General features: G+C 43.7%; 3 protein-coding genes across 5 annotated transcripts; 1 reads left to right on the top strand and 2 right to left on the bottom strand.

Moving 5' to 3' along the window:
- Window positions 1-31: 31 nt before the first annotated feature.
- coq8ab (coenzyme Q8A-b) lies at window positions 32-10,040 on the bottom strand. The gene is made up of 15 exons (XM_080012384.1): window positions 9,917-10,040; window positions 8,724-8,910; window positions 7,588-7,884; window positions 7,415-7,481; window positions 6,439-6,510; window positions 5,992-6,117; window positions 5,321-5,406; window positions 5,062-5,202; window positions 4,822-4,903; window positions 4,590-4,683; window positions 3,855-3,996; window positions 1,781-1,888; window positions 1,625-1,690; window positions 956-1,042; window positions 32-787 (listed from the first exon to the last, which is right to left on the bottom strand). Exons 2-15 carry the CDS (start codon window positions 8,886-8,888, stop codon window positions 488-490), a joined length of 1,833 nt encoding a protein of 610 aa, XP_079868510.1. The 5' UTR covers window positions 8,889-8,910; window positions 9,917-10,040; the 3' UTR covers window positions 32-487.
- Window positions 10,041-11,005: 965 nt separating this feature from the next.
- Window positions 11,006-13,921, bottom strand: LOC307239429 (putative deoxyribonuclease TATDN3). Of its 3 annotated transcripts, none has more exons than XM_080012796.1 (10): window positions 13,821-13,921; window positions 13,697-13,729; window positions 13,539-13,612; window positions 12,954-13,038; window positions 12,750-12,812; window positions 12,530-12,639; window positions 12,279-12,334; window positions 12,077-12,189; window positions 11,837-11,917; window positions 11,006-11,462 (listed from the first exon to the last, which is right to left on the bottom strand). In XM_080012796.1, exons 1-10 carry the CDS (start codon window positions 13,872-13,874, stop codon window positions 11,319-11,321), a joined length of 813 nt encoding a protein of 270 aa, XP_079868922.1. In that variant the 5' UTR covers window positions 13,875-13,921; the 3' UTR covers window positions 11,006-11,318. The 3 variants fall into 3 exon arrangements, with proteins under 3 accessions (XP_079868922.1, XP_079868923.1, XP_079868924.1); XM_080012797.1 differs by having other exon boundaries at window positions 11,837-11,914; XM_080012798.1 differs by having other exon boundaries at window positions 11,837-11,911.
- Window positions 13,922-14,533: 612 nt separating this feature from the next.
- On the top strand, window positions 14,534-20,975 carry fuca2 (alpha-L-fucosidase 2). The gene is made up of 7 exons (XM_080012779.1): window positions 14,534-14,740; window positions 15,406-15,593; window positions 16,883-17,222; window positions 17,821-18,031; window positions 19,124-19,314; window positions 19,402-19,510; window positions 19,994-20,975. The coding sequence occupies exons 1-7, from the start codon at window positions 14,547-14,549 to the stop codon at window positions 20,129-20,131; spliced, it is 1,371 nt and encodes a 456-aa protein (XP_079868905.1). The 5' UTR covers window positions 14,534-14,546; the 3' UTR covers window positions 20,132-20,975.
- The last annotated feature ends 2,313 nt before the right edge of the window (window positions 20,976-23,288 follow it).

The following is a 23,288-nucleotide window of genomic DNA, read 5'->3' as shown; positions in this document are numbered from 1 at the left end:
CGAGCCGATGCGTCTCCAAGGCACATGTTGCTGACGTGTCGTCCCCCTTTTATTTCCATCAACAATCATGCTTTTGATGGCAGAGAAATCTCTCAACCCTATGGACACAATAAGTCAGTATCACTAAATATAGTATGTGTATCATGTAGTATACGTACAACTTCATAGTCACTAGAGAAGCACTGATGCATTCATTCAAACTGAAATTACAAAGATCTTCATACTTTGGCAGCTTTTCCAAGCTCTGTACTCTGGATTTTGGATATTGAGGAGAAAACAAACAAAACGATGGCAGCACACGGTTTTAAACAGTTTCTTTCCAGAGTTTTTTTTTTTTCTTCTGTTTTCCTACATTTGAAGCAGCTCAGCGAAACCAATAAACAAACTTTCAACACAAAACGTAAGCGAAAGCAACTCCTGTCACGCGTCGTCTCTGACTTCCAGGCGTCCCCGTTCGACCACCCTCTGCCCCGGCGGAGCAGAGCGGTCAGTTGCGGTCGGGCGGCCCGGGGCGGCCGCCCCTCCAGTACCTGGCGTAGGCGTCCTGGAACATGTTCTTGCAGCTGATTTTGGCGTCCAGCTTGGAGCAGATGAGGAAGGAGCCCCCCATCTTGCGGTGCAGGGAGTAGGTCTCCTCGGGCGGAGGCGTGAGCCGCTCCCGCAGCATCACCGGGATCAGGCTGTGGATCCGCTCCGTGGTGCTCTGCGCCCCGAAGTTGAAGGGCCGCTCCGAGGAAAAGGCCTCGCCGAGGATCATCACCGCGTCCACGTGGGCGTTCTCCATCGCCTTTGCAGGACGGCGGCGGTGGATAGAGTTAACTCATCCAGTTGGTAATAATAATAATAATAATAATAATAATAATAATAATAATAATAAAGGATAAAAAAGAAAATGGAAAATATGCAATAAACCCTCAGAAAATATATTCAATTCGGCGTTCGGAGAGGTGTTCACCTTGGTCTCGTAGCCTGTGAGGAACTTCATGTCTCTGGAGCGCTGCAGCACGCCGGCCCTGTTCTGACACGCCGCTTCCTGGATGACCTGATCGAGAGGGGATCCAGCATCAATAACTGGTTTTGGTTTAATCCTAAAAAAAAAAGGTTCTCCGCAGTTTGAAAAGAAAAGTGGAAAAAACATGTCCATGTGTTCATTGCATCACTGTGTTCAGTGTCACTTTCTATTTGAAACCATGGAAAACTTTTTAGAATTTTAATTTGCAGTTGTTGATTAAAAACTGATGGATTTCATAAAAAATAAAAAAATCAATGTTTCCTAAACATCAATATGTTTAGGATCACTTTCCTTATTAAACGGTAATTAAATGAAACAAATATTGTATTCATTGCATTTAAGGGTCACTTTTAAAGGTGATGATCACTTTTATTTTATGTTCTGTCTATTTTATATAAAATGATTGATATTCAATTATATTTAAATAATAACCAATAATTATGACATTTAATTTAATAATTAAATAATAATCATATAAAAATGAACAATTCTTTAAATGTCATCTGTCAAATTGTCTTTTTGAACATTTCTTGTGAAATGGAATTTAGTTAATTTAATTAAATTTGTCTTTTCTATTTTTTCTTGTTTTGTACCGTTTCTAAAGCATCTCACCTCAATGTAGGTGTCGGTGAAACTCTTGTCAAACCCTCGCGTGGCTCCAAAATCTAACAGTGCGACCTGAGAGAAGGATGAAAAGGTCACTCTGGCCTGGTTTCTGAGAAATAAAATAAAAATTTTAAAAAAACGCAAAGAGGAGGGAGACGCTACCTTGTGAGCTTGTGGATCGAAGAAGAAATTGGACCAGTTTGGGTCGGTCTGCATGTATCTGAACTCAAAAAGCTCCCGCAGGCACAGCCTCAGGATCTCTTCACAGATCTAGAGAAGGCAAGAATCCAAAACAGGGACAGGAAAATGTCACTGACGGAATATAGATGAGTGAATACATCCAAACACGTTTTAATGACTTTTTTCTCAACTTTTAACGATCATCTCCAAGGGCTTCTAACCACAGGAGCACACGGCATGAACAGCATTTATTTTAAATGTATCTAATTGGTTTTGCTATTTTATATTCTCAGAATCAGAATGATTATATTTCACCAAATGCAATTAAATGTAAAAGGAATATGTCATGGTGATTATTGGTCTACAGACACCTAGCATTTAAAAAAGCTGAATAAAAGAATATAAAATATAACTGAATAAAAAGTAAAGTAAAAAAAATAAATAAAGAGAATTGCCACACAGCTGAAAAATACAATTATCTGTGCAGTTAAAAGACTTATGGATGTGTACGATTTCCCTTCTTGCATCCCAAAGACCCATTTTCGTATGTGTTTATGTTCTTGCATTCCAGAGATTCATTCACGATTCATGAATCTGTCTTCTTTTATTTCAAGATGTATTTGACAAACACAAACGTTATATGGAGATTAAGAATTGAAAGAGACTTTGCTTGTGAGATTCAGATTACAGAATGGGGTTTTTGAACGCCTCACAACAAAGAGGAACGCCCGCATCTACAACGAACTAACAGAGGACCTCACGAGAATTCCCCAACCAATAGGAAACCTCTCACGAACCCCTCGACCAATGGCCGTCGATGGAAGTCACTGCCGGTTCCGGAAGGCAACCGCTCGTCAGCTCCTTTGCGCCCAAGGATTTCGCTCTCACACGGCCGTGAAGTTTAGCTGAAGGACTTACTTTCACGTCACCTGGGGCCGTGGCAAGCCGCCTGTCTTTTCTTTGTTCCTTTGAAACCACGTTTTCTGAAACCGTGACGCAGCCACGTCGCAGAGACTCTCGGGTATGCATCGCACCTTGGAAGCTTTTCTTCCCTTTGCCTCCCCTTGAACCTGGCTGGAGAACCACTGATTAAAGATCCCTCTTTCCAGCTCGAATAACCTTTTTGGAACAAGCCACTTTTCCTGCGTTGAACGAACGCACCAGATCCACCGAAGCCGCCGGCACGCCATCAAACCACTCAACGCCGAGCCCCGAATAACTCCCGCAGAGTACGCGAGCCGCACCTCGACGTTCTGGGACCCGACAATGCGGAGAGAGACCCTCCGTGACCCTCCTCGCCGTTCCGGACCAGACAGCCCGCTGAAAACCCCGAGCCGACCCGGTAACGAAGGCCAACGACTCATCCGAGCCGATATGGTAATCCGGACAAAGATGAACGCACACCATCCCTCTCAGTCTGTCTCTCCCTCTTGTCATAGCAACAACCATTCCATTTCCCAGAGGTGCGTTTAGGTTTTAACCTACCTTAACTTCCTTTTTGCCATACTTATAGAAGTCTGTTATTAGAAATAAACACTCGCTGTTTGGTTAAGATGTAGTCGTGTATTTATCTCATATATCGTGAGGGAATTTCTGAATGTGAAGGAACCGCTTCCCTGAGAGCTGAGGACCTGTGTCACCGCCCGTGCGACCACTACAACCAAACTACATTTAATTTTTCCAGGTTTTCGCAACAATCTGGTGTGGCCCAACTTAACTAAAATAGAAATATTAATTAAAGGTCCATATCCCGCTACAACATAAAACGGTGGGTTATTAGGTTATATCATTAGGTTTTGTATGTTTTACCACATGGTCATTGTGTACAGTCAACTGTCAGGTTTTATTGTACATTACATTTTTTTTTTTCCAAATATTGCCATCTTGGCTTTTTTATTATTGTCGTCCATTTTTGATGTGAGCTTGTGCGACACAAAAATGTCCCTCTGGGGATGAACAAAGTACATCCATCCATGGTGGTGTCAGGTGTAGAGTGAACAACCACAGCGTGAAGGTCATCCGTCGCTCTGGTTGGAGGTGGAGCCGCGCACCGTACCTCGTTCCTGAGCTCCTGGGGGAGGGTGGTGGCCTGGTCCAGGGGAAACCCCGGCACCAGCGCCGTGGTGAGGACGTGCTGGCTGCTGAGCTCGTCGATCACATCGGGCACGTAGAAGAAGGGGTGACCCCTCAGCAGCTCTCTGACGCACACACGCAGACACACACACACACACACACACACACACACACAAAAGTTAAAAGATGGCTGATGATGTCTTCAACTACAGTATAGACACTAAATAATATCCAACAATAAAAATTCGTTCCGATGGGGAGTTGGATTCTGCACACGAAAAGCTGTGACACACTGTGGTGCGGCGTTTCCGACACTACGACCATAAGTTACGCCAGGCGAGTGTTTTATTGGAACTCGGCTTAAAAGTAGGTAAATAAGTCAAGAATGTGACATCATGACGTTAATTATTATTAACGTCGGCTGTCACTACATCTATACACTATTTCTAAATGTTTTTAGATAAGTATTTTTTTACTTTTTTTGCATTTTGCATTTTGCAAACACTTTATAAAGGTTTTTTTTCCCCAACTCATTCAAATGGTAAATGGAGCGCAAACTACTCACTTTGCATTTTCCCTGTCATTTTGTGAGGAGACACCCAGAGGTGTTCATCCGGCGGCTACTAGGGGGGAGGCACCGACTGGGCTTCTCAGTGGTGTTGCAACAACTAACCAAAACAAACTGTAATTCCCCAATTTCCACCGCCGTCCAACTCACTGGAATTTTTTGGCGCACTCGGCCTCTCTGATGTAGTCACACTCCAGGGCCAGCTCCCGGCTCATGACCTCGATCAGGTGCTCTGGAAACAGACCTGTCGATGCGGGGAAACAACGGCCGATTTAAGCTGTGGCTCCACGGACAAAAGGTTATCGGGGGGTTATCAATCCCACACAATGGTGCCGATTTATCTGAACTGATTAAAAAAAAAAATGGAAATAAAAAGCAGAACCTTCGGGGAGCGCGTTGCTTAAACTCAGAACGGTCATGATGTTATTCACGTCGCTGTCGATACTCTTGGCCACGCCGGGATACTAAAAAAAAAAAAAAAAAAAAAAGGTCATGACAAAACGTGTTGTTTTAAAGCCGCTGTACCTCAGAGCCCGCAGAGTTTTTCACAACGCTGCCTCTGTGCTTTATCACCGCCGAGGGGGGAATATAAAAGCGGAAGGAAACGTGAAGTAAATCTCACCTGGATTTTCATGGCCACCTCCCGGCCGTCCTTCATCCTGGCTAAGTGCACTTGACCGATGGATGCGGCTGCGAACGGTTTGTCCTCAAAATACTCCAGTTTGTCCCTCCAGTTTGGGCCGAGGTCGCTGCTAATGGCTTTCTGCGGAGAAAAGACCAAAAAAATCAAAATCAAATGAAATTTTTTAAAAAAAGAACATCCGATCGATACGTCCGGACGGCGGCGTTCGCTCGTTGATGCCGTCAGCACTGCACCGTACCATCATCTGTTTGGTCGGCATGAAGTCCGCACTCTGGCGAACGCGCTCAAAGATTTTGGCCAACTGAGGGTTAATGAACGCATCATCTGGGTAAAGAAACAAACAAAAAAAAACAAAAAAGTCACGTCAACATACAAAAAATAAAAAATAAAAAAAAGGAAACATCCGACACGGGAACAACACCGAGACGTGCCGCCTTCCCGCCGAAAGGGGGGGCCTCCGCCGAACCACCGACACAAGGTGAGGGAAGCAACGCTGGAGGTCCTGCACGGTAAATCAGCTCACGTCAGAAGCATGGGTTCACGGCGGGTGCAGACGTGGCCGCTCACCGCTTTCACGAGCTCACATTCGCTGACAATAGCATGTGTGGCATGGCACTTATTGTGTCCGGGGTTTATTTTAGGTTGTGACATTTCCCCCTCAGTGCACGGGTCCTTGTTTACTGTCGTTGCAGTGGGTTTGGACGCGGTGCGGTTGGATGATTTGCCGAGGAGGAAAGCACCCGGCGACCCCTGTTCATTTTGGATATTAAACCAAAGTCCGTGTTCTAATGTGGGTTTTTTTTTTTTTGTTTGTTTACGTAACATGATTTTTTTTCCCCCCTAACTGGCTGTTCAAGAACGTCCACTTTGCTGCGCATCACTTCAACGTTTTTTTTGTACTCAATGCACCTTGAATGCTCAGCATCTGCCCCAGTTTGAGCGCCGCGCCTCGAACTTTGCACAAAGTCCGCACGATTCTTTCGGCGTTTGCTTCTGAGAGAAACGCGCTGGAGCCCAGAACCGCTTTTTTATCTCCTAAAAAAAACAAAAAAAAAAAACAAACAGAGAAAAACAACCTCCCTTTACTCCTTTATTTTAAACTGAGTCGCCACGGTCCATTAGCTGCTGACATGATCGCTGGCAACATACTGCTGGTTTTTGAAAAGTACAGTTTAAGAATGAACCCTCATCATTATATTTGCACAGTCCATTTGATAAGGAAATGTACTTTGGTACTTAAAATACTGCTGATCTGAATAGCAATCAAAAACCCAAATAGCAAACTAAACACATCGCAACAATAACTTCTAAATACAGTATCATCCTCCCACATCCACCAAATCTTAACCTGCAGACCTGCATGTTGACGGTTTAAACTCTTCTTCGCTACTTCTGCGATGGCGCCCAGGCCAAGGCCCACAGCCAGCCCTGGAGAAAGGAAACATAACAGAGGGATTATATATCTAAAAAGACAGGTTTATTCGTAATTCTTCGGTTTATAGTGAATTGCTAAATGTCTATATATGTCTATATCTATCTATCTATCTATCTATCTATCTATCTGTCTATCTGTCTGTCTGTCTGTCTGTCTGTCTGTCTGCCTGCCTATCTATCTATAGTATATCAATATACCTATCTATCATAGTACATAACATAAGTTTCAGTGCTGAAGACCTCATGAAATCATTCAGTAATATAAGCCTGACATACTGTAAATACTACTCCTTTGTGTAATACTCTACTGTACCGGTTTAACCCCGGGCTGCTAAGCGTGCGGCGGTCTGATGAAAAGCTCGCTGACCGTCGACAACATTATATATGGTTTTACAGCGGAGCGGGGTCGGAGGTGACAACACGCGGCCCGAGAGAACAGGTGACATACGAGGAGAATCCGGCGTCCCTGAGGAAGCCTTATCTGCCCTTACTGATACTGAGAACGTAGGTTATTTACACGCACGCACGCACGCACGCACGCACACGCACACGCACACACACACACACACACACACACACACACACACACACACACACACACACACACACGGTTGTAAAAACATTAAGGCTGGGATTTAAAAAAAAAAAAAAAGTGTCACGTAATCTTCAGTCTATTGACAATTTTTGAGGTTTTTTTTTTGTTTAAGTTTATTGTATATTGTCAATTTTTTTTTATTTTTTTTTTTTAGGTTTATTTCTTATGCCATTTTCTTTGCCATTTTTTTCAGTGAATTTTTTAGGATTATCTGCATCCATCTATATAGATCCATCTGTATAATCAGGGAGGGAGGTACAGGTGAAACAGAAACATTCCAAGGTGAGGGACCCGCACACTGACCTCCGAAATTCACCAGCCTTCCTATTCTGGTAACAGGGACCTTACGCTCGCGGGCTTGTTCACTTAGCTGGAATGAAAATAACACGCGCACAAAATTAGACCAAAACACGACCACAATGCTCAGTGTTGGTGTGGGACGAGAGCATTTAATTCCAATGAAATGATACTTGTACCACTTGCTTGTGCTGCTTGTGATCAGCGTTTTTTCTAGTTCTCTCTTTGTCGACGCCCTCCGCCGCCAGCCGTCCCGCCGTGGAGTCGTCCTGTTTGAACCGAGCCGCGTGTCCAGAGAAACGCCGCGTGGACACGCGGCTCCCGGAGCCTTTACCGACGGGTCCCCCGACGCAGGTTCCTCGTCCGGCGCCGACCCGGCCCGGGAACCCGAAATCCGCACCCGGGGCAGAGTAGCTGTGGAGGGGCGTGGGCGCTCTGGTTCTGCGGCCGCAACCGTCCCGCTGCTCCTTGAAAGTCTCGGGGACAAAAGGAAAAGACTCTTCTCATCAACGGGGACGGATTCAATGGGGAGACTGCAGCAGACGGATGTGTTATTTTGGAAAAACCCTAAAACAAACAAACCTTATAAATGCAGTGTAGTTATTGTGACTCTTAATATAGATAAGTATTATTATTATAATCATTTTAGCTATTACTTTGTTGTTAGTTGATATTTACAGATTTATACCCAATATATTTATAAACCTCACCATACACGTTTACATTAAAATACATTATTGTGTATTTAAAAAGTGAAAATATATATATATAATTCAATTTTTTGTTTTTAATATATTTCATTATCTATCTTTTATATATTTTATCCCACATTAAATTGCCAGTGCAATTCCCCTCTCAGGTTGAATAAAGTATAATCTAGCTATCTATCTAAATTAAATTCAAATTAATCATTTTTAATTATTTTTAATGCAATGATCCCATAGCTCCATCAGCTATTAATAAAAAAAAATATTATTAAGTTGGTGTTTTCACCCCTGTGTGCACCCTCTCCAGCCTCCTAGTTTGGATCTTGTGGATCCGCTTTAATTGGCCCAGACTCCACAACATGCTACTATGTAATCACCAGGTGTCATGACATTTCACTGCATATATGTATGACTGTATGTTTATGTATGTGACAAATAATCTCTTGAATCTTGAATCTATTTTTAACGCCCTCCACCCAAAACACCGCTCACCACCCTGCAAGACAATGCTGAGGTCAGGGCGGTGCGGTGGAGTAATCACCGTGGAGGGTTTGTGAAACTCAAACCCTCTCGGACGGTGGGAGCAGGACGGCGGCCAAAACGCTCACCGTCGCTGAGCTGCCGCTGCTTCTGCTGGAGGTGGAGCAGGTGGAGGGAAAATGGAAGTTCCCAAGCATCTGCTCCCTGATGCAGCGGAGACCAGCGGTTCTGGTCCCGCTGGAGACCCTCCTCATCCAGATCAGACCCCCCCGGACCACCGCCTCACTGGTCATGGTGGTTTAACCCAGTTCACACCTGCAACATGGGATATGGATTGGTTGTTTTGTACAAACATGAGTGGTTTTAAGGCAATGTGAGCCGAGGCTGTGGTGGTTTAGACGGAGGTTAGGATTTAGATTAGATTTGAATGTGATAAAATGTAACTACATATACCGCGTCTCTGCACGGGTAGGACGATTCAATTTAGTACTGTTTAAGAGCTTTTTAAGGCAAGTTTTAATGAATCAGTAATAGCGGCTCTATATACTAATATATGTTTAGAAGTGGCACAGGGCAGAGGTCAGCATTGGGTAGAAACAGTAGGTCATGAACTAGATTATTCTGTGATTTATATATATATATAAATATATACATATACATATATATATATATATATATATATATATAGTTGTTGTTTTTTTAATTAGATCATATAATATTCAACATTCTAATTTTTTTTTTTAATAATATTTACTTTTATATCATTTTATTGGATTTCTCTCCACAGGTAAGTAGGAAGGTATAAGAAGTATAAAGTGAGTTCATCTAGAACAGGTAAGTATAAGGAGAAGTATATGACGTATAAAGTGAGTCAGTTCATCTAGAACGGGGAAGTGTGGCAGGTAAACATAAAGGTAAGTTTTAGGTTCAGTGGTAAGTTTTGGGGTTGCCTGACTTGACTCAATTAAAAAAAACAAAAAACAATTTAAACTGAAATCAAGACCTCATAAATTCAAATTTGAGACTATTTAAGCGACAATATTTGTAGAAAAGACATTTTAAGAGCTGTTAAAACCTGCAGACGGTATTGTTCAGGACTTGTGCAAACATTGATAAAGTGCAATATTAACTGGTCTGTTTGTCTTAGTCCTGCAGAGAACACCCAAGGACAAAGGAGAAAATAAACCCGGATTTGTTGTTTAATTCTTCACTTCTGGGTCAGATCATTGCAAAAAAAAATAATAATAATAAAAAAAAAGAAAAAGTAAATAGGCATGTGCAAGTATGACGTTGAGATGGGGGTAGCGAAAGTTGCACTCACCTTCCAGACACCGCGAACGGCTCCGCAGCTCCTCGGCAGATGAACGGTCACCTTCACCGCGTTCTCCCAAACACGCGCGGGCTGAAGGACGCGCTCCGGTCCGCCGGGGCCCCGCCGGGCACTCCGGCGGCATGTCGGCGTGTCAACACTGGTTCCTAGTGGCCGGAGGGGCTGTCAGTCAGTCCCTGGGGGCACGTGACGCTCGGCGCCGCGGTCAAGCGGAGGTGGTTGTTGTGGTTGTTGTTGTGGTTGTTGTGGTTGTTGTTGTTGTTGTTGTTGTTGTTTCTTTTTTGGATCCGGAGCTGACAGCGGCCGCAGCGGCTCCCACCCGTCGGCCACCTCGCCGCTGAAACCACCTGTCGCGTCAAGATGCGTCAACAGCGGCGCCATCTTTCCGCGGTGTTTGTGACCGTGAGCGCTGTGTGTAAGGCACTGCTGAAGGACAAGGTTCCAAATTGGAACAAAAAAAAGTACAACTATCGTGATTGTACTTATCTCTATGTATGAATGTGCACATATTACTGTTTTATACATTTTGTAAATCCACTTATTTTCATTTTTTTTCCCCATCAATAGCCTCCCACCACTTGGTCCCCGGTAGAGACGACGATTCGTGCGCCCATGTGCGGCACAAAACGCTGTTCTTTCTATTAATTCACCGTCACAATATTATGTCGATCGGTGCCTTTCAGTGCGCTGCTGTACCCCCGTCGTGTACAGTCAACACCGCACCAAAATGGCAGCGGTCTCGACGCGTCTTTATCCGTGTTGCTGCAAGTAATCGGCGAATCTGCGCAGGCGGACGTTCGGTACATTTTGTGTTCCATGGTTTTTATCATACGTGTATTCACCCTCACCGCTGTGGTTGGGTTTACTTCTTGTGAGGTTTGCACTCTTTGTCAGCCAACTTTAAGCTAAATGTTATATTTATGTAGTCTGATTTTACACTCAACACAAACTATGTGGAAGTTTATTATGAGCAGGTCACGTGTGTGTATAATGGGCCAGGTGTCAACTTGCCAGACTCTCATAGATATACGACTCTTGACAAATGCGGTTAGATAAAAATGCGGGCTAAACACAATGACAATCTGTTCAAGATTTCTCAAGTTTTATGTTGCAATAGGACAATATTGGAGGTTGAACAAATCCTTGTAATTCAGCTGCGGAAAAAAAATACCTGTTTCATACTCAGGAATCAAGTGATCCCGTTCAAGTTAAATTCAAATTTCATTTCTTTAATTCCAGATGTGATTCATTTATTTGGTATTATTTGCAAGTGTCCATAAAACGTCAGGTTAAAAGCTAATACGTGTATTCTCGGGGTAAAGGAATAACAATAATAATTCTCCGCCATGAAATCAAATGAGAAGTGAAGGATGATGTTTTGTTTCCAGAGGATTCAGAGTTTGAGGATCGACTTGAGTTTTGGGAAGAGTCGGAGAGCGTTCAGCGTGGTCACCTCCAGGACCCGCTCCAGAGGCACCCCCTTCACCTTACTGACGTACTCCGCCGAGATGCAGATGTTTTTGGGCTCATTTCGGACCTAAGTTTGGGATTCAGAAGATCGGTTTAACAAGACCGTCTGAGTAAACAATTGTAAATTGCCGTTTTTTTTTTTGTTTTTTTTTTAAATCTCATGCACCAACCCTTAGAAAGTTGTGAGTTCAATTTAGTTTATTTTTGTCATGAATAAAGGTTGAGGGACTGAAATATAAAATACAAATTGTGCAGGGGAGAGGAAACGTTTATTTTATAAACTGCTCCGTTAAAATGAAAAAAAAAAAATATATATATATATATATATTATAAAACGAACGATATAAAAACACAACCACAAAAAAACAATTAATAGTTTTCCAGGTTCATCTTTTGTGCTTGGAATGGCAAAATTTGACTGACTATAAGAAATAAACAAACCTGCTTTTCTGGACCTAATGCGGGAGAATCTGTTTCGAGACAAATGTTCTCCAGAGGCAGCTGCTTCACCAGCTTCTGCTTCTTAGTGGAAAGCATAAAGAGAAATCATTTAACGGAATCATTACAACCAATCAAGACTTAATCCAAATGTCCATGCCGTCAAAGCAAGAGCATCCAGTTGTACTATATTCAACTTTTTTTTGTATGTCATAATATATGTCTGCTCATAGAGCAATGAACCTGTTCGCTCCTAATTATGGACGGTGGGATGGAAAAATAGTATCCAGCCTTCACACCCTCCATGGCAACCGATGGTTTCCCGTCAAAGGCATGAAGCAGGACTTTGTCGACACCTAATGAGATTTCGGAGGTATTGTCTTTTACAGCTTCAAAGTCATGAACGGCTTTTGGTCTGCAAGTTCGAATATCTGATTTAATTCACCTTGTTCCTTCAACAGCTGGATGGTGGGTCTTCCGGCGGATCTCGAATGAACATTTCTACAAATTGAGAGTGGTTAACACTTATTTTAAATAACTTAAAATACTAGAGAGAGTTGAGACGTATAAAAGCAGTCGATGTTACATGAGTTGCGTTTGATTTATTCTGAACATAAAGGCCATTTTGGCCGTCGTTCTCAAACTCAAGGATTTCGCATTTTGACTGATCCCCGATTTAGATCAGGAGCGACTCACAGGGGAAGATCCAACTGTTTGGCAATCTCTGCTTGACGAATGAGCACCTTCCTCTGGCACTCTTTATCAGCGTCATTTTTCACATATCTGGGGGTGAAATCTAGGCCTACCTGTTAACAAAACAAAAACTAACTGTAATTGACATAGACTATTTTAATATTACAACGTAGGGACGGAAATGCTAAAGACTTAACAGATGCTAGTTGGTGACGTGTGTTACCTCCCCAATAGCCACAAGGTGCTCCTTGTACTTCTCTATTAATGGTAAAGCTGCATCTAGATCCTGCATAAAGAGATGAAATAACATTTAACCCTAGAATTTATAGAGGGGTATCATTGCCTTGGCATCTTTATTCATAGCGCAGTACAGGGAAAAACAAGTTCAAATGAATTCAAAAGAATTGTTATTGAGCCAAAAGCATACCTGAAGAGAGACCCCTCTCTGTTCATTTGGGGCGGACTCTTGAACAGGATGGACGCCTAAACACGGGAAAACAAAGCCTGGAAACCTAAGGAAAGTGGAAAATGACAGAGGCAAAACAGTCTATGACAGGGGTTTACAAAGTTGTTTTGTATGGCGGGGACCCTTGGCAGACTAAGTTTGGGGCCGAGGACCACTGTCACGCCCCCAAAAAATAAAAAATAATGTTGTACACACTGTAGCTGCCTATAATAAACCGCTGCGTAGTTTGCATGGAGTGCAACATTAGGCTACACATATATAACACTTAACTCATACCCCAACCTTAACAGAGAGAGTATGAATTTAGGCCCAATAAATAAATAAATAAATTATTAATAATAATAATAATAATAATAATAATAATACATATATATTCAAATAATAAATAAATGAATAAATAAGTGTCGTTTGTTTTATCAGCTACCCCGTGCAATTCCTTCCCAGGCCTCTAGGGGGCCCACGCAACCCAGTTTGGGACCGCCTTCACCGCCTTCACTTGGAGTACCGTATACAACTGGACCCACGGGCCTCCACGAACTCGTTTACCTCCGTGACAGCTCCATTATCTTCTCGAACTCCGCGGCACGTTCCGCCACCGCCAGGACCGCCACCAGTCCGGCCTGTGAGGACCACAGAGCCGGATGAATCCCCACCCCCCGCGCTGCATGCTGCGCACCGAGTCTGCCCGAGCTCAGGCGTCTTACCTTTCTGGATCGATCGATCACCTCATCTCTGTCCTGTTTAAAAGAAAGAAAGAAAGGGTGAATGAAGCAGGGCGTTCATAACACCCTCCGCCCTCCCTGGGTGCCGTGCGCCGCCGGGCCCCACCGCGTCGAACTCCTCCGCAGAGATGTGACAGTGGCAGTCGACGAAGCCGCGCATCTGGACCCGGCGCGGCTCAAAACGCTAGCCGCTACGGAGGCGCGTACTGCGCATGTGCGGAGCCAAGCCACTCGGTTATTCGTCTTCATATTTACCGACATATTTATTATTACGATCCGTTTTGAAGCACACGAAATCTAATTTCATTTTTGTGAAGTTCACCTTTCCCACATTCGATGATTTTTTTTATTTTTTTTTTTAAGATTTGGGTCATTTAAATCATCGATAATGATAATGTTTACACGCATGTATTTGTAATCGTTTTTAATAATTTGCTAACCCTCACCCCATTTTGAAAATTTCAAATGTTCTATTGCAAATTAAGTCAATAAACCAAATCTATGCACCAAATCGATGTTATATTGCAGACATTAAGATAAATACTAATTCAGAACTCAAAAAAAAAAATTCACCGGCCATTTTTTCAACAACAGAAATTAATATATAACAATAAAAAAAAAACACGAGCGGCGTTTTCTCCCCTCCCGCAATGCGATAAACGCGGTGGGTAAATCAAACGCTCCCAACCCGCCGGCGATTGTTTACATCCTGGTTCACAACGTCACTGGCCGTTAGACCACGCCCACAGGGAGGAACCCGCCTGCTTCCTTGTTGTTGCTCCGCGTGACTTTGCGTCAGGTGAGCGGCAGGTTGCCGCTTCCCCGTCACGACATGGCGGAGCGAGGGCTGCTGCTCCCCTGTTTGGTGGGGATGTTTACTGTGACCATCTGCAGCTGTAAATACCAGCCTACCTGGGAATCCATCGACTCCAGACCCCTGCCGGACTGGTTCGATCAGGCCAAGTTTGGCGTCTTCATCCACTGGGGAATCTTCTCCGTCCCAAGCTTTGGCAGCGAGTGGTTTTGGTAATGAACGGTGTATATGGAGTTTGTATAGATCTGCTATTCCATGGGTGTCATGTCGACGGCTCGTTGCTCCGAAACCGTAGTAGCCCGAAAAATGTTCCATTGGACATGGACGACACCCTGATTCTAACCATCTCTAACCTTATACCTAAACTTAACCATCTATAACATTATACCTAAACTTAACAATCTATAACATTATACCCTAAACTTAACCATCTCTAACCTTATACCTAAACTTAACCATCTATAACATTATACCCTAAACTTAACTATCTATAACATTATACCCTAAACTTAACCATCTCTAACCTTATACCTAAACTTAACCATCTATAACATTATACCCTAAACTTAACTATCTATAACATTATACCCTAAACTTAACCATCTCTAACCTTATACCTAAACTTAACCATCTATAACATTATACCTAAACTTAGCCATCTATAACCTTATACCTAAACTTAACCATCTATAACATTATACCTAAACTTAACCATCTATAACATTATACCCTAAACTTAACCATCTATAACATTATACCCTAAACTTAACCATCTCTCACCCGACAGTTTTTGGACTCTTTGGGTTTCGGAACAATGTGCAGTCCCCAATGTGCTCACCCTGATGCCCCATGTGACCCCTTCTTTCTGCTCTACAAGGTGGTATTGGCAGAAACAGAAGATGAAGCCATATGTGGACTTCATGGAGAAGAACTATCCCCCGGGCTTCAGCTATCAAGACTTTGCAGCCCACTTCACAGCGGAGTTCTTCGATGCCAAGGAGTGGACCGACATCTTTGCCTCATCTGGAGCAAAGTATATCGTCTTGACCACAAAACACCATGAAGGTACAGGGAGGAATAGATGCTCAGATTGTCTCTCCTATTACACTATGGCGTTTATAGGCAGTGGTGGAAGGTAACAAAGTATAAGTGCTTAGTTACGGTGCTTGAAAGTTTATTTTTCAAGCGTCTGTACTTACATACAGTAAGTGCCGGTATAGCCAGGCTTTCAAGGTTTACTTAACTACATTTCAAAGCAAATATCTACTACTACTATCTTACCATGTTTGGGTCTATAAACAACTAATCACTACTCCAAGAGGGAGAATCACCACAGGTGAAACAAATAAACATAAACCCAATCAATAGCATGTACAGGGAAAAACATAAACATAGAAACAAACATGTACACAGAAAAACATAAACATAGAAACAAACAACAACATGTACATGGAAAAACAAACAATGAAACAAACAACATGTACATGGAAAAACAAACAATGAAACAAACAACGACATGTACATTGAAAAACAAACATAGAAACAAACAACGACATGTACATGGAAAAACATAAACATAGAAACAAACAACGACATGTACACGGAAAAACATAAACATAGAAACAAACAACGACATGTACACGGAAAAACATAAACATAGAAACAAACAACGACATGTACATGGAAAAACATAAACATAGAAACAAACAACGACATGTACATGGAAAAACATAAACATAGAAACAAACAACGACATGTACATGGAAAAACATAAACATAGAAACAAACAACGACGTGTACACGGAAAAACATAAACATCGGACGACAAAATATATCAATAAAACAGTAACTGGGCACGTGGCCTCTTCCTGTCATAGTTTTGGTAGTGGATGAGGGAGAAAAGGAGAGGAATGTAATCAGGAGGGTGTTGGGGGTGTGTTCAAAGTGGGTTCCTGGTTGGGAACCCGCTAAACATAGAAACAAACATAAACATAGAAACAAACAACATGTACATGGAAAAACAAACATAGAAAGAAAGAAACAAACAACAACATTTTCATGGAAAAACATAAACAGAGCGGGTTCCTGGTTGGGTGTGTGTGCCTGTTATGAGACTGTGTGTGTGTGTGTGTGTGTGTGTGTGTGTGTGTGTGTGTGTGTGTGTGTGTGTCAGTATTGTATCGTTGCGCCTCCAAGCAGCGGAACTTCCACTTTTACTTCATGTGACCGGGTATTTGAATCATCACTTCAGTAAAAGGTCCGGCTGCTTCTTCGACCACCGCGAATAGGTCAATACCCTGACTTCATAACCGTAATTTAATGAAGCTGTCTGTATTAAATTCTGCATTTGCTAGGTTTCACACTTTGGGGCTCAAAGAACTCGTGGAACTGGAACGCGGTGGACGTGGGGCCCAGGAGGGACCTGGTGGGGGAAGTGGCCGACGCCCTTCGAGCCCACAGCGACCTCCGCCTGGGCCTGTACCACTCCCTGTTCGAGTGGTTCAACCCGCTGTTTGAGCACGACGCCGCCAACCTGTTCACCACCAACGACTTCCCTGCCACCAAAACGCTGCCCGAGCTCTACGAGATCGTCACCAAGTACAAACCCGAGCTGCTGTGGTCCGACGGGGACGGAGACGCTCCCGACAAGTACTGGAACAGCACCGGGTTCCTGGCCTGGCTCTACAATGACAGGTACCAAAAAGATCACCAGGAGCTGAAGCTCAACTGAAGTTGCTGCTCATAAGAAATGTAAAAACAAAACAAGATAAGATATCAGAATCAGAATGTACGAGGAATTTGTCACGGTGAGGATTGGTGCGTTTCTACAGACGACTTGAATAAAAAAAAAAAGCCTCACAATTGAATTAATAACAATACAATAAAATAGAGGAAAAAGGAATGAAAAAAAGACAAATATACACAAATATCTGGAAAAATACAGGCAGAAATAGTCAATATATAAAATATACAGCATATACAAGTGTGATTCTGTAGTAGTTTGTATGGGTATATAGGGTATTAATTCTAATTATAAAATATTTCTATGTACTTACTAAGTTATTACATTCGTACAGTGTTATTGCCTGTATGTCATTGAAATCCAGCGTTATAACAGTAAAATTTAAAAAAAGTTTAAAAAAAAAGTTTTATAAAAGGAATAAAATATGTGTACACATAAAGTGACGTACGTAGAAAGTTTGCGTTGACAACAGAAACCTTTTACGGGGATTTGTGTCATCATCATTTTGGTGGTCGCCGCGGGGAACGTGGATATTTTAATGTTTTGTAGTCCGGTGCGGGAGACGGTCGTGACCAACGACCGCTGGGGATACGGCTCCATCTGCACGCACGGAGGCTACTACACCTGCGCCGACCGCTACCAGCCGGGACACCTGCTGAAGCACAAGTGGGAAAACTGCATGACCATCGACACCAAGTCTTGGGGCTACCGACGCAACGCGCCGCTCAGAGACTACCTCACCCCCGGGCAGCTTGTGGCGGTGGGTGGAGAAAACGGTCTTAGTTCCTCCCTTTCCAGTTACCCCGCTGAGATGGAGACGGGTCCATCGAAATAGAAAAAAAATGTCGTCATCGCTACCTTCGCCGCCGTCCCCGTGACGGCTCGCTGTGCTCTTCAAGATTCAAGATTCAAGATTCATGAGGTTTATTCGTCACATACATATACATACTTTCATACATATATGCAGTGAAATGTAATGCAACACACCCGGTGATAACACATAATATGTCCTAGGAAAAATTTCTTTCTAATAGACCAACTGACTGACTCCTAAAACGTAATACACTTAGTCGAATACTTACAGAATAGAATAAAAATATATAGAATAAAATAAAATACAATTAAATAAAAAGAAATAAAATGGAATAGATAAAGGGACTTTGCTTATGTATATGGAATAGGCAATTATGTATATACAGATATGTGAATTAAAGTGGGATGTGGATAAAGTGAGATAGTGTTTGGGATAATACAGCACAGTATACAACAGTACGGCGCAGCAATACGGCATCACGAACAACCCTGAACAGTGACACAGGATGTGGTACAGTATGCTACATACAGTACAGTAAGGTAGTGGAGCCTATGTGTGCGGCTCAGTGAGGACCCCTGGTGAGGTCAGCATTAACACTTCTTATGGCTTGTGGGAAAAAAACTCCGTCTCAGTCTCTCTGTCCTCGCTGTGTCGCTGCGGAGGCGCTTGCCCGACCGCAGAAGCTGGAACAGTCCGTTGTTGGGGCGATGAGGATCCTTCATGATCCTGCGAGCGTTGCTGCTACACCTCCTGGGAGAAACTCTTCCTGTGAAATGGGGGTTGGAACAGGCTTCCGGCCGTGTTGCGGCCGCTGTGTTTAACGTGCAGATGTTGGCGCGGGCCCTCGCTGCCCGAGCATCACGACCAAAGCCGTTGCACCAATAAACCTTTTCTTCTTCTGGTCTATTTCGGAGGTTCCACCACCCCCGCCCCCTAGTGTGTACAATTTGGGATGACTCTTCCGGGGGGGCGCTCCCGCATCGTCTCCTCCCGGGCCCAGCGGGCACGTTAAACCCGACTCGCCGACTGTTCCCCCAGACGCTGGTGGAGACGGTGTCCTGCGGCGGGAACCTGCTGGTGAACGTGGGCCCCACGCACGACGGCCGGATCGCCCCCGTCTTTGAGGAGCGCCTGCGGCAGATGGGCCAGTGGCTGGGGGTGAACGGCGAGGCCATCTACAACAGCACGGCCTGGCGGGCTCAGAACGACAGCGTCACCCCGAAAGTCTGGTGGGTCGAGCGCCCCCCCCACTGTCGACAGTTTGTGTTCACTCAAGCCGGTTTGTGTTGTGAACGACTCCCATTCCTTTCCTGCAGGTACACGTACGGACCGCGGGCGAAGGCGGTTTACGCCGTCTTGCTCGAGTGGCCTAAAGACGGGTGGGTTTATCTGAGCGAACCCTCGGCGACCGTGGGAGAAACCCAGGTGAGATGCGGTCGCTCACGCCCCGTGCGCAAACACATCAAATAAATTGGGCCGTCGCCGTGGTGACATTTTAGTTGCCGATTTATCGTCATTATTTCCAATAATTCCAATAATTCCAATAATTTCCAATAATCCCTGCCTCGCGGCGAGGCGGTTCGGAGCCTCTCCTGTGGGCAGTCTGCGTGGATGCGTTCCCTTCCGCCCCTAAAGACGTGCACGTCAGGGCCAGACACTCCTCGGAAATTCGGACGAAAAACACATTGTTATTCAATTCGCCAAATAATGGCGGTCAGGCGATGATGTAATAATAGTTGTGACGTCTCCACTCCCCATAGGAGTTGGATCTGGACCCTTGTGTTATCGAGTTTGACTGATTTAAAAACTCCCGACCGGAGCGAAGTTATAAACGGTTTCTCTCTTCTCCCCCCGTGTGAACTCAGCCCCGTGTGTTGATTTATGTTTTGTTTTTTTTTCCCCTAAAAGGTGGTGCTCGTGGGTTACGGGCCTGTGACGTGGGCGCCCGGGGAGCCGAGCGGGCTCCGCGTGCTCCTGCCCCGCCTGTCGTTCAGCGAGATGCCGTGCCAGTGGGCGTGGACGCTCAGGCTGCTCGGAGCCGCGTAGAGGACCAAACGGAACTCCGGGTTTTAAAGCGTCGAACGCCTCAGGGGTAAAAATCCACTCTACTTAGTTGACGCGCGGTACGTTTCAGTGCGGAATGACTGCATTGTGTTCGGGGGGGGCCGCAGTAAAGGGAAATGTGAAATGTGAGGAAGGGACCACGATGCGGAAGTGGTTTATTTCATAATGTGACTGTCCATCCACAGTGGAGCAGCTTGAACGAGGAGTCTCCTCACCTTCATTTTTCATGCTGGATAAGATTAGGATGACTGTAATAGTGTTGTGTACTGTAATGTGTATAAATATACGTAACGCACACGATGACATAAAGGCAAATTTGACAAAGAATGGACCCATAGATAGATGGGTGGATAGATAGATATAGATAGATAGATGGATAAATGGGTGGATAGATACTTTATTGATCCCAGGAGGGACATTGCAATGTTCCAGCAGCTCATATCAAAACAATAGGTAGTGATAATAAAAAAAACAAAAAACATTGATATCATACATACAATACAACATACAAACATACAATCCTACAGGAAATGAAATGTTATATATACTGGATTAATATGATTCACTTTGCAAATGTGTCTTTTCAAATGCGTCAAACCGATTATTTTCTTTTTATGTAATGTGATCTACAGCACTGAAATGGCTGAATGTTTTATGTTCGTTTTATGGACAGAGATGGAATCTTTCAATAAAATTGTTGACGTTTTTGTTTTATGAAATTGTAGAGTGGGAGTAATTAACTTATTAAGCTTCTGGATTATTTCCAAATCAGGTTGCAATCTCATGCTGTTCCTCATTTTTTCGATTTTTATTTCATGGTGATATGACCTTGCACTTCATCCTGTAATGTACTAGTGCAGGCGTTTACAACGTGTTTAATGGCTCTGGCTGAATAAAAATATAAAAATAAAAAGTTGTACAAACTTTATATTCACCTACCAACAATAAACTCAAGATTCAATCTTTTTATTGTCATAAGCACAACAGAACAGCATGGAGCCAGATATTACTGGCTATTCCAAATGTATTAGTACTAGTAGTAATTGTACTCCGATGAGTATATAATATCACTAATAAAAATACCCAACATGAGGTAAATGAAGGGTTCCGTGGGAAGGCCTGGAAGTGAAGCGCATTGTACATAAACCACCATCTTTAGCTCCCCCTGCTGGCCTGGACTGGTAACAGCACCCAGACATCCGAGCCGCTTCCTAAACTTTCCAGATGATCGATTGGTCCACGACGCAGATGACGAGGGAAGAGGAGTCTACACTGAGGCTCCAAATGAACACGTGAATATGAACACATGGATATAAACACAGGGATGTGAACACATGGATATGAACATGAAGATATGAACACATATGAACACATGTATACAAACACATGGATATGAACACAAGGATATGAACACATGGATATGAACACAAGGATATGAACACATGAATATGAACACATGATATGAACACATGAATATGAACACATTATATGAACACATTATATGAACACGTGAATATGAACACAAGGATATGAACAAAAGGATATGAACACATGAACATGAATGCATGGATATGAACACATGGATATAAACACAAGGATATTAACGCATCAATATGAACACATGGATATGAACACACGGGTATGAACACATTGTTGTGAACACAAGGATAAGAACACATGAATATCAACACACGAATATCAACACACGGATATGAATATGAGTATGAACACATATAAACACAAGGCTATTAAAACATGAAAATGAACACAAGGATATGAACACATGGATATGAACACATGGATATGAACACATGGGTGAGTTGTGCACTGAGCTGAGACACCCTCAGGTTTTATAGAAAACAGATACACTGCTTTTAGCTTCCGTGTGTGTACAGTATCCCCTCTCTCTCTCTCTGTCTCTCTCTCTCTCCCCCCCCCGGTGCACGCGCTCAGGTGGGCGGTCCCTGTTCCAAATGTTCCATGACGTCACGCCAAATGAGGGGGTTCGCGAGGGGATCTCGGGCTCGTGCAACGCCCCCCCCCCCCCATCCCCCCCACCGCGCAATGCGATCGCCTCTGTCACGTGACCCGATTGTGACCGTCCCGACTCTCACCAAAAAAATATTGTGACGACATGAGATCTAGACAATTTCTGTACGAAGAGCATTTTAATTTTAAATGTAACTTTGGGTGAAGATGCTGAATATAAGTCCTTTCTACTTTCAATGAAGAATTTTCATCTCGCATCTGTGTTTTTGTATGAGTAATAATAATAATAATAATAATAATAATAATAATAATAATAATAATAATAAATGTTTTGAATGTAATATAATCTATTATCGTCGAATGTTTGGGGGGGAGGTTCCAGGGGGATCTCGAGCTCGCGCGTCCACGGCGGTCGCAATGTCACGTGACCCGATTATGAAAATTCGAACAAAATAATAATAATAATAATAATAATAATAATGATAATTTCAGCCAATGCACGGCGTTGACCACGCGTGGATCCCGTTTCAATCCCGTTGTTCGCGTGCACGCAGCTCCCCGGGCCTGCACGGGAGGAGGATGGGAACGGGAAGCTGCGGTTGTCATGGCAACGCACAGCATATGCACCACGTTCAATGCTCCCGTCAACACAACCGGGGCCTGGTATCATGATGGGCTGAAATGAACTGGAATGAACTGAAATGAATGGGCTGATTGAGGGAGGGAGGGAGGGAGGGAGGGAGGGATGGGTGGGTGGGTGCGTGGATGGATGGATGGATGGATGGACAGACAGAGGGACGGACGGATAAATGGTTGGATGGATGGACAAATGGATGGGTGGGTGGACGGATGGATGGATGAATGAATGGATGAATGGTTGGTTGGATGGATGGATAGATGAATGGTTGGATGGATGGATAGATGAATGGTTGGATGGATGGATAGGTGGGTGGATGGACCGACAGGTGGACGGATCTTTACTGTATGTTTTTGCTTGTGTCAGAGGATGTTTGTGTTGAATATTATGGGGTGGGTGGGGGGGGGCTGGTAGGAAACCACCACAGGCAGACAGCTGAGAGGGGGAAAAACCCCATTCCTTCCATTCACAAACACACCCTCTCTGTCTGTCTCTCCCTCCCTCCCTCCCCAC

Source organism: Zeus faber, assembly GCF_960531495.2.
Source record: "Zeus faber genome assembly, chromosome: 13".
Lineage (NCBI taxonomy): Eukaryota > Metazoa > Chordata > Actinopteri > Zeiformes > Zeidae > Zeus > Zeus faber.
The sequence above is the reverse complement of the archived record's forward strand: the minus strand, read 5'-3'. Positions and strand labels throughout refer to the sequence as shown.

What these genes read in the sequence shown, in the direction of transcription:
- coq8ab (XM_080012384.1), bottom strand. Translation starts at nt 8,888, where the DNA reads ATGACCAGTGAGGCGGTGGTCCGGGGGGGTCTGATCTGGATGAGGAGG. An exon ending in AGGTGGCCATGAAAATCCAG is followed by an intron (nt 4,904 to 5,061) that starts GTGAGATTTACT and finishes TTTTTTTTTTAG; the next exon opens with TATCCCGGCGTGGCCAAGAG. An exon ending in CCCAGGAGCTCAGGAACGAG is followed by an intron (nt 1,889 to 3,854) that starts GTACGGTGCGCG and finishes TGCCTTCTCTAG; the next exon opens with ATCTGTGAAGAGATCCTGAG.
- LOC307239429 (XM_080012796.1), bottom strand. Translation starts at nt 13,874, where the DNA reads ATGCGCGGCTTCGTCGACTGCCACTGTCACATCTCTGCGGAGGAGTTC. An exon ending in AGAGAGGGGTCTCTCTTCAG is followed by an intron (nt 12,813 to 12,953) that starts GTATGCTTTTGG and finishes CTCTTTATGCAG; the next exon opens with GATCTAGATGCAGCTTTACC. An exon ending in CCAGCTGTTGAAGGAACAAG is followed by an intron (nt 12,190 to 12,278) that starts GTGAATTAAATC and finishes AAATCTCATTAG; the next exon opens with GTGTCGACAAAGTCCTGCTT.
- fuca2 (XM_080012779.1), top strand. Translation starts at nt 14,547, where the DNA reads ATGGCGGAGCGAGGGCTGCTGCTCCCCTGTTTGGTGGGGATGTTTACT. An exon ending in GACCACAAAACACCATGAAG is followed by an intron (nt 15,594 to 16,882) that starts GTACAGGGAGGA and finishes TGCATTTGCTAG; the next exon opens with GTTTCACACTTTGGGGCTCA. An exon ending in GCCTGGCTCTACAATGACAG is followed by an intron (nt 17,223 to 17,820) that starts GTACCAAAAAGA and finishes AATGTTTTGTAG; the next exon opens with TCCGGTGCGGGAGACGGTCG.